The sequence below is a fragment of the Sardina pilchardus genome, chromosome 19 (genome assembly GCF_963854185.1).
Source record: "Sardina pilchardus chromosome 19, fSarPil1.1, whole genome shotgun sequence".
Classification (NCBI taxonomy): Eukaryota; Metazoa; Chordata; class Actinopteri; order Clupeiformes; family Clupeidae; genus Sardina; species Sardina pilchardus.
In genome coordinates, this window is record NC_085012.1 from 28,818,986 (window position 1) to 28,831,485 (window position 12,500).

The 12,500-nt window shown below is 46.5% G+C and overlaps 1 protein-coding gene across 1 annotated transcript in view; it reads right to left on the bottom strand.

The window, feature by feature from the left end:
* gli3 (GLI family zinc finger 3) overlaps window positions 1–12,500 on the bottom strand; it is a 122,909-nt gene that overhangs the window by 47,950 nt on the left and 62,459 nt on the right. The window contains exon 4 of the mRNA XM_062521410.1: window positions 9,515–9,620. Within this exon, the coding sequence (XP_062377394.1) occupies window positions 9,515–9,620 (106 nt within the window). The remainder of the gene's footprint in view (window positions 1–9,514; window positions 9,621–12,500) is intronic.

The following is a 12,500-nucleotide window of genomic DNA, read 5'->3' on the forward strand; positions in this document are numbered from 1 at the left end:
AACAAGCACTCTTCTATGATCGAATGGTGGCAGCACGGTTTTATAGACGTAATAACCAATGGCTTATTGACAAGTGATTTGCCATAATTTGTGATAAATCACATTGATCTATTGGTCTAAATTGAATGCAATCCTTTCAAGTTAGCTCAGAAAATAGGATTTTTAGGCATTATTTCAGTGCTATTATAATGTACACATTTAAGATAAAAAGCCTATTTTCAAACAAGACTCAATTTAATTTCATACAAATCCTATAGTGTCCTATTTAGCCACTTAGGATTTTGAGATAGAGATATAAATCTACCTTGTGTAGGCTTTAAACGATGTTGTAATGTTGCAAACAGGATGTAAATGTTTTCCTCATTTACGTTGATATACAACAGAAATAAAATGGGTGAATGCCTTAAATAGCAACGTTAACATCCTGAGACAAAAATTAAGAAAACGGAATACCACTCATCCAGGAGAACCAGCGTAATTTGATGTGCTTAAAACTAAATCACATCTTTAAACCTTAAATGCCTTTATCTGAAGCCTGTTTGTCAAGCTAACAATACATATTCCTATGTGTATACATGCAAAATGCCTGTGTTTACCAAACCACACTGGCAGCAGTAATGATACTGTTGATTGTGGTTAGAGCAGTAAAATAGTGGGGTTGGATGGGGAGAGCTGTGAATAAGACGGAAACGAGCTCTCTGTCTCCTGTTTGCAAGTCGGAACTCCCATCTGGTCAAAGCTGCATGTTTTTTTCTTAATTAAAATAAACAGCGGTGGAAAATCTTCAAAGCGAAAGCAGGGATATTGTCTTTAATCCATCATAATAGGAAGCAGGGGAGTCAGCATTCCACAGCCAAAAAAGCGAGTGATTTTTTTAACAAGGTACATTCACACACACACACACACACACACAGAGAGAGAGAGAGAGAGAAATGTACAACATTTTAAAAAATTCCAATCCCTCTTACTGTAACATGCATAAGGAGGTATCAAAATAGATTGCTGTTCTTACTGTGAGTGCTGTAACTAAACATGACATTACACAAAATACACAATCCCTGTTTTTTTTTTTACAATTACTTATATAATACAGATTCACGCTTCTGTCAGAGAAATACAAATAATAGGGTAGCATTTATGCCGATACGGACCTGAACGGATTTGAAGCATCCATCGTTAAAGAAAAACAGTGGTATTAATGGGTTTTAGCTGATCAACGTTGTATTGTATGAGGGGTTTTAAATTGGCAGCTGAAATTAAGGATGTTACACTAAGCTAAAGAAGGCATGAATAGAAGACAAACAAATAAAGCCTGCTCCGTTTTTCCACCACATCAATCATTCTCTGAGCGCACACATCACATACTTCCCAAATACCCTACTTCCTCAGTCTGGCTTAAGCCAGGGGAAAAAAGCGTCTCCCAACCATTTAGCCAGTGAGACCAGTGTAATACAGGGGAGGAAAAAAAGATATTACTGCAATCTGTTTCTATTTCTCCTTAAGAATTTATCTCTTTTCTCTCAAAATCCTGAAATTGCCTATGAAGAAAAAAAAGGAGGGGTAAAAGATACTTTCTCCAAACCACGCACATTTTCAGAGTGGCAAGCGACTTTCTCTCCCTCTCTCTCTCTCCAACTCTACCTCTCTCCCCCCTCTCTTTCTCTCTCGCGAAAATTGAAGAGGCTTTATGTCAAATGCGGCTAAAGCCAACCTCTCCATATCAAACAACGCAGCGCGAAAATTACTGTGGCGATGATAAGAGTGCCAGATAGAGGCCAAGGGGAGCTCAGAGAGGGGAGGGAGAGAGAGAATGGGACTGAAAGGATATGACTCCACTCAATTATACTGCAAAATTGGTATGACTGAATATTTTTCATTCAGGTGACTGATAGTATCGGCGAAACGGCAATGCAGATAAATAAAAGGCGCTTTCTGTCAAGAATAAACACCATTAATCATGGGGCAGGCTATCCGTAGACAGCCACCGAAGAGAGAGGGAGAGAGAGGGGGACAGAGAGAAAGGCAGTGAGGTAAAGAGGGATGCAAGAGGAAAGAGAGGGAGAGAGAGAGGACAGACATCTGATGAGACACAGAGAGAGGATCATGGAAATGAATAGGGAAGAGAGAGAGAGAGAGAGAGAGAGAGAGAGAGAGCAAGAGAGACAGGCCAATAAAAAAAAGAAGTCGTGACAATCGTGAGGGAGAGGCTGGGTGGTGATGTGAATGGGTCAAGAGGACCACCTTCGGCTGGACTTCGCCGCAACAACTTAAGTCTCCTGCACGCCAAACACGACCACACATCATCGTTGTGTGCCCACATCACGCAAGCACTGGATCTGTTTGTTCTCTTTTGCGAGACAGAAGGAGGTTATGAGCAGACGCGGGTCCAGAGGGAGAAACACCTCATCTGTGATGATCTCTATGAGGCTGCAGTTGTCTGGGTGTTGCATCATCTGCCCCACAAGGATGCTTACGGCTACACACACACAGAATACACACACTCTGTTCTCTGTTCTCTCCGAGCAACATTGGAAAAGGTGAATTATTCCAGTTTATATAAACTTACATAAACTTTGGGTCTTGTGTTTTTTTGGGGTTTCCTGAGGGGGCTTGCGGAGTTCTTGTGAGCATCTCCTTGTTGGCCGTGATTGTAAAGAAACTTCCGCATGGCAAAAGCAAGCAAGCGATTACTTTACCGGAACAAAAATCTTCGGAGCAGATTTAAATGTGTCTAAATGTGTGTGTGCGTGTGTGTGTGCATATGTGTGTGTGAACTCCTGCTTTTGGCTGCCTAATCCCTGACACGGGAGTGTGACGTGGAGGTGTACACACCTCTGTCGCCCAAACCTCTCTCTGCCATTCAAATGCAAAGGGTGGCGGTGAAAGGAGCCGTGAAAGGTGTTGAGGCGAAAATCTTCAAAGGGAATCTTAAAACATGCGCGAAACTGTGTTTGTTTCTTCCTCCGGTATATGAGTAGGGGCGGTGGGGGGGGGGGGGGTACGCGATTTTTTTTGTTGCTTTTTATGTCTCTCTCCCTCTCTCTCTCCCCCTGTAAGGGAGCATGAGGTGCCATGCCTGGACCTCTCACAGGCGTGTGTGCGAGGTGGAGAGATAAGAGGCTGCTCTTTATGCTAAACAGTGCGGCGCTCCGCTGGGGGAAGATTGGGCGCTCTGACAACACTTTATGGAAATAATGGCGGAAAAATGCAGCGCACACCTTACAAGTGCTCTGGCGTGCATGCACACACACAGTCACGCATGCAGGGACACAGACATACACACACACACACACACACACACACACACATGCACAAAACACCTACATGAAAATGCACACACACACACACACACACACACACACACACACACATGCTCCTGCTCTCTCTCTATCACTGGTTCACACACAAATACACAAAGAAATCAGCCAATGCAAAGGGTATATGGATAAAATAGGTGGGTGTGGGATGTGAAATATGCATAAAAGTACACTGGACCTGTGAAGCGTGACACCACACATCTACTTATTTCATCCACACTCACAAGTTTCCAACAACTGCAAATCACACAAACACATTTTTCTATGGATGAAAGAATTTCTGAATTTTCATCAAGTGTCACCATCACCTTGGCATGAAAATCCTCAACTGTGAGAACAGGAAACTGGTCAGTCAGGTTCCCAAACATGAAACTGGCATCATGACCGAGAAACTGGCATCATGTCACGAGGCCCATGCCTGGGCTTAGCTGACAGTAGCAGAACATAAATATGACTCCTCTCCAGTAAACAAACATCCATATGTATTGTAAATACTGTGCATACAAAATAATCTGCCAGCAAAAAGTCATTATATAATATTAAGTATATATCACCGGTATGAAACCGGTATAACTTTTCAAACTGAAGAGACTCAGATTAAAAAAAAAAAAAAAAAAAAAATCAGGTATTTTTTGCTGAACTTAATGTGTTCACATTGTCATCAATTCAAGCCAAAATCAAATGCTAACGGCTAACCTCACTATTTACAGCCCCAATGGCAAGTCAATTAGCCCTTCTGAGTGTGTGTGTGTGTGTGTGAGTTTTGCTTGAGGCCGTGGCTGGCTCTGATGACCACTGAGTCTTAAGTAAACTCCGCTGTGGGTAATTGACTTGTGGTGAATACCTCCATTTGTTCCGGTCGGTTGCCGAGCGACTGCAGACACGACAGTGGGGGCCTCCAAGAAAGAGAGGGCCTTTGTTTTTCAGACGAGGGCCATGCCGCCGCAATAACCTCAGGAACCATCTCTCCCTCGTTTCTCTCTCCCCCCTCTCTCTCTCTCTCTCTCTCTCTCTCTCTCTATCTCTCTCTCTTCCCCAATTCCCTATTAAGTCCATCCTGGACAATGGCTGTTTTGGCACTGAGTGGCACCCCTGTGGAGTGGAGCCTCTTCAGCGGTCCGTCTGTCTATTTAAGCAGGAAGTGTCCTCTCAGCACCAGCCACGGGTCGCTAACACCGACCAGAGGAACGCCGCTCGGAGTCGGGGGATGATCCCGGGGGTGGACCCGTCTGAAAGGACTGAATGAAGCTCAGCTTTGCCCCCGATGCTGCAGGGGGGTTGTGGGGCGCAGCGCTGAGTAGCACCATGGTGACGTGAGGTGAGGCTTAGACAGACACCGGGTGAAGCGCCACAGGTATCACTCGCTGACTACCTTTCCTCAATAGAGCCCCATGCACACAAGTGGGCTCCATATTTTAGAGAGCTAGCCGTGCGGAGTCTCGCTCCTTTTGAGAGCGCTTAGAGGAGGACAATGACGGTCGGCTGGTTGTTGCCACAAGTTTGGCATTATGCACTGGCACGCACAGCAGCAACCTGTCGAGGACTCTGACAACTCCGCAGTCAAGCGTGCCGATGTCCCAGAATCACCTACTGTCATGGAGAGCTTCTATTCACTGGAGACCTCGGGCGGGGAAATGCCTCAGCCCTGAGAAGAGTTCTGGCCTTTACATATTATATTCTCAGACTCAGTGATGCATTTGGCCATTCCCTACATTGCAACATCCAAACCGACGGCTCTGAGTTTACTACGGAGCTGAGGGGGTAAACAGCTTTGCACGAGCGTTTTAAGTCAAATGTGAATTTAGGTCTTCTCTGAGCTTTCGTTCCTCTCTCTCTCTCTCTCTCTTTCTCTCTCTCTCTCTTCCTTCTTCTCCTCCTGTGCTCTTTACATGCTCCACAACTTTAGCCTCTCCTTTCAGAGAGTCCCACACAATTTTCCAGCTGGGTCAAAACTCTGACATGTTAAATCCCAAACCGCTATCGCAAGATGTTCAGGGGACACCTGGCCCATGCAGAAAGAGGCCCAAATAAAGGGCAAACTTGTTATTTGGAGACCTGCTTCATTCACACCTAAGAGTAACTAATCTCCCTGCAAATTAGAGGCAGCCCTACTTTAAAGCACATTAGTCATTCTAAGGAGAGCACTCACCGAACCGGGACAGCTACGCCCACTTTTTAAGCGGCAGACATGCTCCGCTTGCAGCACCTCCGAAAGCGCTGAATGGCTTTCAGACTGCCCACTTCCTGTGCCAGCCAAAGGACTTCCTATAGCCGGGCTGGCGTGGCGTGTAAACAGCAAGCCCACACAAGGGAAAGCGTGACCCCCTGCTTTTTTAATATTGAATGCCACGCCGGAGCCTCCCCCAGCCCCTGCGTGTGGATTCATAAACCAAACGATTATCCCCTTGCCTATAATTGCACTTTCCCTGGCTCTAATAGGGCTGCCGCAGGAGAGCAAAACAAAGGACAGTTAATTTGTGATTTCCTGCGCTCATTCGGAGGCAAATTAAGTGTCAAACAGCTAATATGGAGCATATTTCATTTTATGAGCTTTTAATTTAATTCCGCGCGCTCATATCACCCAGGCCCTGTCTGCTCGCGGCCCCCGACGCGCCTACCTCCTCTCCACGCTCCGAGCGGCGCCCCATAAATAAACATGTTTCAATTAAAGTCATCCGAATAATAGGACAGGACTCCACCAGCTCTGCCAAGCACAGGGGCAGTACAAATCAAGCCGGCGTGCCACCAGAAAATGAGTTGCCCATTTCCTTCCTTCCGCTCTTTCTGCCGATCATCCGCTCGCTCCTCCACGCTCCGGACACAGATGCCCACTCCTGCTCTGGCGCGGCCGGGGCCCTCGCGCCGCGCAGATTGATGGTGCCGCCGCGAGGCAGAGCCCAGTGTAATTACGCCTCATAATGAGGGGCTGAATGGGGAAGTAGCGCAATAATACTCGCTGTGTACTTAGGCATATATTTAAGGGTGCTAATAACGATTAATTCTGCTCGCTAAGGAGAACTTGTCTTAAAACAATTCCATTTTTCTTTCTTAACGTGCCCCCAAACTGACATGCTCTCACACCCACACACATATATACACCTGTCCAAATGGCCCCTTGAGCAGCTCCCTGATTTGTGTGTGCATGGCTACTCAGACTTTGCTAGAGTTGCCCAATTACGGCTAAATATTTCATTAAATTATATGTCAAATTTTAAATATATTACATAATCCATTCTGTACTATAAAAATGTCCAAAAGCAAAAATGAGCTAATGTCACATGCCATTAAACCCTCTTGACAATATTAGCTTCCTGATAACAACAGACCTGACTCACACAGGACACACTCATGACGCTGCCACACGTCTGTTCAGAAATAAAGGAGGCATTTTCCACATGAGACGTACTGTAAGTATTCTGAAGTACAGGTTGCGCAGCTTTTCCTCAGGGCGCATTTAAAATATTGCCAGAGTGAATTCAGCTCAAGCATGATCATGTACATGCTGTGCACACACTTCATGTATTTCGTATTGTGTCCATGTCACTCATTAAGGTCGTTTTTCCCCCGAGCAGTGGAGTGGTTTTATCTGAAAGGCAGCTCATAATATGGCTGGTTGACTAGCTCAGAAATGTTGCGGGGAACGAGAGGGGAGACAACAAATTGTGTTAGCAGCCGCGCGCTGAGATTCGCGGGTGATGTACGGCCGTGGATGAGCACTAAACGACCCTAATGAAGAAGGTGGAGTGGCTGCCATCATTCTTCTGTCATGTCCTCCCAGTCAGCGGCCATGCGCTGCCGTTTGATCAGCGTCTCCTAGACGAGCGAGCACATACATTAGAGAGCATTGAGCTTGACGTTTTTACGGCGTGACAAAGCAAATGCATAGATAACTTTCTGTCTGAGGAGAGGGGTGGGGGCAGCAAAGAGTAACTTCTCCTTTAACTTCATTCACCTGCTCTCTCTCTCTCTCTCTCTCTCTCTCACACTCTCTCTCTCCCCCTCTCCGTAAGCCTGAACTCCTGATCCCCGCACGGCTCAGCTGATGGATCGAGCGGCGCGACTGTTTGTCTTCGCCTCGTGTTCGCTGCTCGTGTTCGCCCCATTATCTCCACATAAGCTAAATGCTAAATTATATTTGCCATTTTGTTTGCACTGACACAGGACATCAATCACCTCCCCTGTGTCTACCCCCCCCTCCCCCCCCACCCATACACACACTCCTTTGGTACTTTCATGCCTCTCTTTAGCACGCCATCCGGGAGAAGGGAAAGAGTGGTGGCGGTGGGGTGGGGGGTTGGGGGGTGACATAAAAAATTCATTAGACTGAGCGGCATGCGGGAGCGCGTCGAGGAGATATGGCTCTGGAGGACACGACTGGGGAGGGAGAGGAGGAGGAGGAGGTGGGGGGATATAATGATGAAGAATATCAAACATAATGCAGCCCAAGTAGCTGCCCCATCCAATTTGTAGACCTCTTGCGCCCTGATCGCGTCCTTCCTGCCGGTGGAGGTGTGTGTGTGTGTGTGTATGTGTGTGTATGTGTGTGTGTGTGTGTGGGGGGGGGTTGGCTGCCGCAGAGGCGATAGAGCGTCCATTCCACTGCTGTCCATGCCAACCCAGAGATGGAGTGAGAGAGAAGGGAGAGAGGGAGAGAGAGAGAGAGAGAGAGAGAGAGAGAGAGAGAGAGAGATGGGAAGGAAAGAAAATGAAGACTGAAGGAAATAAGAGAGAGAGAATAAAAAAAGTGAAAGGAAAGTGAAAGTGAAAATGAAGAAGAGAATTCAGACAGAGACAGAGTGAGAGATATCGTACAACGAAGAGATAAGCAGGACACAAAACAAAGTGTCAGAGAGCCTTGATGGATGAGCAATGAAAAAGTGAATGATAATAACGGAAAAAAAATACCCTGTAAAAACCCTTTTGATTCTGTAACAAGTACACATTTCAATTAGAAACCTACTACACTCATTTTCATTTATTGCTTTGCACTAAATTATTTTGAACTTCCTTCAAAAGATTGCTTTCAACTGCTTTCAGGTACCTGATTAGACAGACAACACAGATGGGAGTCTAGTTTTTCACAACAAAACAGACAAGTAATTAAATTCACAAATCAAAAATCACTTTCAGTAAGACTTCCTAATATGTACATTATTACCAGATGGTGTGTGTGTGTGTGTGTGTGTGTGTGTGTGTGTGTGTGTGTGTGTGTGTGTGTGTGTGTGTGTGTGTGTGTGTGTGTGTGTGTGTGTGTGTGTGTGTGTGTGTGAGTGAGTGAGTGAGTGAGAGAGAGAGAGAGAGAGAGAGAGAAAAAAAAAAAAAGAGTGTGTGTGAGAAAAAAAATGCCACATGGGTAAGGATGCACCCTTACATTTTGTGTGTAAGGGCATGTGTGTGTAAGTGTGAGTGTGTGTGTGTGTGTGTGTGTGTGTGTGTGTGTGTGTGTTCCTCCGTCTATCAGGGAGTGGGGGGGTGAGCTCCGTCTCCCGTGACAAGGTTTGATCAGCACTCTCACACGCATCAGCCTCTCTCAGGGTTCTCGCGTTGCCTGCTGTCTGACACGCGTGTGCTCGTTTGCGTGTTCCTGACACGTGTTACACGCAAGATGAGCGCGCCGCTCTTTGATCAGGTGACATGTGGAGACGCAGCTCACCTTGGAGAGCGATGCAAAAGGCCCCAGGGAGTGTGTGTGTGTGTGTGTGTGTGTGTGTGAGTGATTTGGGGGGGCAGACGGCAGAAGACTTCACGCTTATTCTCCAACGCAGATGCAGATTACTTTATCAACGTTTCAACAATTAGAGCCCTCACATGCTCCCGCTGGAATATCAGTATATCAGTGGTCTCTCTCTTCAGGAGCTACTGCTGTGGAAGGATTATACAATTGATTGTGTCAGACGAGTGTCCTGGGGGGGTCAATATTTCTTGACAAGGTTCTCTGAGCCGGTTTGGAATGCATTGTGGCAGCGTCATTGACTGATGAAAATACAGACAGAATGATTTGAGGGATGTTGTGTAGAGTAGGACATGTTATAGGGAGCAGTGGACTAGTAATTGTATGGTTGATGTGGCAAAGAAAAGCAGATCTCAGCCTTCAACAGTCATGAGGCAGCGTGTGTAACAGAGGGCAAGCATGAATGTGGGTGTGTGTGGGTGTGTGTGTGTGTGTGTGTGGTGTGTGTGCGTGTGTGTGTACTCACACGTGTAGAGGGGGAACAGGAGAGGGCTCGTAGATATAGCGGCCTTGCGTGTGCCTGTCATCGATGGGCACTGGAGGATGGAAGGCTGGGAAAAAGTGAGGAGGGGCTGAGAAGCCATAGAGGAGAAGAAAAGAGAGATAGAGGGACACAGAGGGAGAGAGAGAGAGAGAAAGTGGGTGAGAAGGAAGAAACATTTTCATCATGTTAATTGTAAACTGAACATAAAAATAAAATAAAAAAAATCACATCCAAAAATGAAATCAAAATTTGATCTGTCAACTCCACCGAACTGATAAAGACAAAGTACAAGCAGCACATTCACGGAGCTCTTAACATCCATGGCAACAACACACAAACAGCACACAGACCCAGAGTGGGAGTGTTTAATTGACATTTCTTTGCTTTTGGGCTAAACAACAATGAAGCCTTTTTCTGTAATGTGGTGTCACACTTAAGGCATAACACGGAGCTCCACTCAGAGACACAGAAAAACAGGAGCACAGGCACAGATGAAAGGAAAAGGCAACATATGATCTGTTTGATTCCAACTAGCACTCCCGGCGCAATCACGATTTGTCACAACTGTCAGTGAGAAGTAGGAGGCTTCGTAATTCCTCAGATAAAACATTTAAAAACATTTGCATAATATCCGCTACTGCGCAAACGGCTATATTTAGCTGGGAGCAGAAAGCTGGTAGCCGTGGTACGAGGGTAGGAGGCTGCAGGCGGAGAAGAGCGACCCTCGCGCATGAACTTGGCATTCTTCACCTCAGATAACCTCTCACCTCTGGTTCCGAGGCCAGGAACGCGGAGCCTGCCTGGCGTGGTTCTCCACAGAGCGCGGGTGGAGTAGCTAAAGGGGAGAGGATCTGTTCTCCAACGCGCGCCTTCAATACATAAACAAATGTGCAAACTGATTTGACTCATCCCATGTGTGTTGTGATGCTATGGCGCTGCGATGTGCGCACATATCTGTGTGCGTGTGCGCGTGTATGCACAGGGATTAGCAGCACCATGAGATCTGTTTACTGAGCCAGTTAACACAGGAGCAACTGCCTAATCCATGTCAGAGGTGGCACAGACTGAGAACAAACACACACCCTGTGTGCACACACTCCATACACTCTATGCACATAGTTACTTAACACACACACACATCACACACACACACACACACACACACACATAGACACTCTTCAAGTCAGCCCATCTGCACACACACACTCACACACACACACACACACACTTCACACACAATTCGCTTCATTCTTTGCTGAAGATTAGGGTACGTCTGCTTTTCCAAACAGCCCCTGTGACAGCGTCTCACACACACACACACACACACACACACACACACACACACGCACACAGTCCCTGTGACAGCGCGACGAGCCTAACACGTCTCAGATGTGGAACTGCTGGCCTTGCACTTCTGGCTCACGCTGATGAAACGCAAAGCCTCAAGTCTCATCTCTGATAAAAATCACAAGTTGAGACCAACACAAAAGACACATTCACTCTTTCATCCCTGCTGACGGAAACTCAAGACAAAATTATGAAACGGCTATGAAACGGCTAACTGCTAATGAAATGCCAGTTGTGATTAGAGTTACAAAATGGCTGGAAAATCTGAGCTATTTCACTGCATATGAGGTAGTGGTTAGTTGCTATTTCACCACCAATTTATAGTGGATGGAGGAGACAGGCCAGTTGTGTTTCTTGTTACTTCTCCTCACGTGCTCTGTTCTCGTTTGTAGCCTGGCCTCCATGTTTGGTGAGAAGACAGGGGAGACGAGCCTGACCACTGAATGCCCTCTGCAGCTCTGTGCCTGCGTCTGATCTTTCATCTCTTCCTCTGGGTGATTCACGTTCTCTTGGCAACCTTCCCACAGCCCCATGTTCAACACACACACACACACACACACACACACACACACACACACACACACACACACGGGAGTCAGGGAGCTGGGGTGTGGGTGTGTGTTACTACTTCCTGTCCGGGTGAAAGTTCATACCCATAATTCACTGCACCATTCTGTGTTCTCACAGCCAATTACAAATACTTCACCAAAAATAATCTGTGTCGATTTTGGGTACAATAAAAAAGATTTACAGCATACAATAGTAATTGCTATTAGGCAATAGGCATTAGGCGTAAATTCAGAAATAGCTTTTTCCACCTCCAGTATCTGATTTTCTCCTATACTCACACTTTCTCTGGCTCCCTCTTTCTCTCCTCTCCCTCTCTGACGTATCCTCTTTAAGAGTTACCAAGGGTTTTGCTCAGGGCTTTGCTTCTGTGCAAACAGCCTTTGTCACTTGCTGTAGTGTGTCGGCCTCTCTGCTCTGTTAGCGAGGTAAATAGCTGGGCCCAGCACTGGGAGAGGGAGTGTGTGTGTGTGTGTGTGTGTGTGTGTGTGTGTGTGTGTACAGTACAGAGTCTAACCGAGCTCTCTCTCCACTCCATTCCATCTGCACTACAGCCTGTGGGGACTCCCCGGATCACTGTTTACTCATACAGCAAAATTGGCCCGTTTGCGGTAGCGATGGGGTTCTGTGAGAGAGTGTGTGAATGTGTGTTTTCTTGGATGTGTGTGTGTGACCATGTGTGTGTGAGTCCACATCCTAATGTTTGTGTTTGTGCATACAAGTGCTGATATACAGTTTGTTAGTTTTTCACTTTATGTGTGTGTGTGTGTGTGTGTGTGTGTGTGTGTGTGTGTGTGTGTGTGTGTGTGTGTGTGTGTGTGTGTGTGTGTGTGTGAGTGTGTGTGCGTGTGTGTGTGTGCGTGTTTGTGTGTGTGTATGTGTGTGTGTGTGCACACGCTCATAAATTTCAGCGTCCTCTTTAGAGTGGAGCCGCAGCTGGAGGTTTGTAGAGAAAGTTGATATGTGTGCCGTGGCCAAACCATATCCCCACTAACCCCCAACATCCCAGAATGCTTTAGCATAAATTGGTATGGAGTGGCGGTGTGGAGGGAGG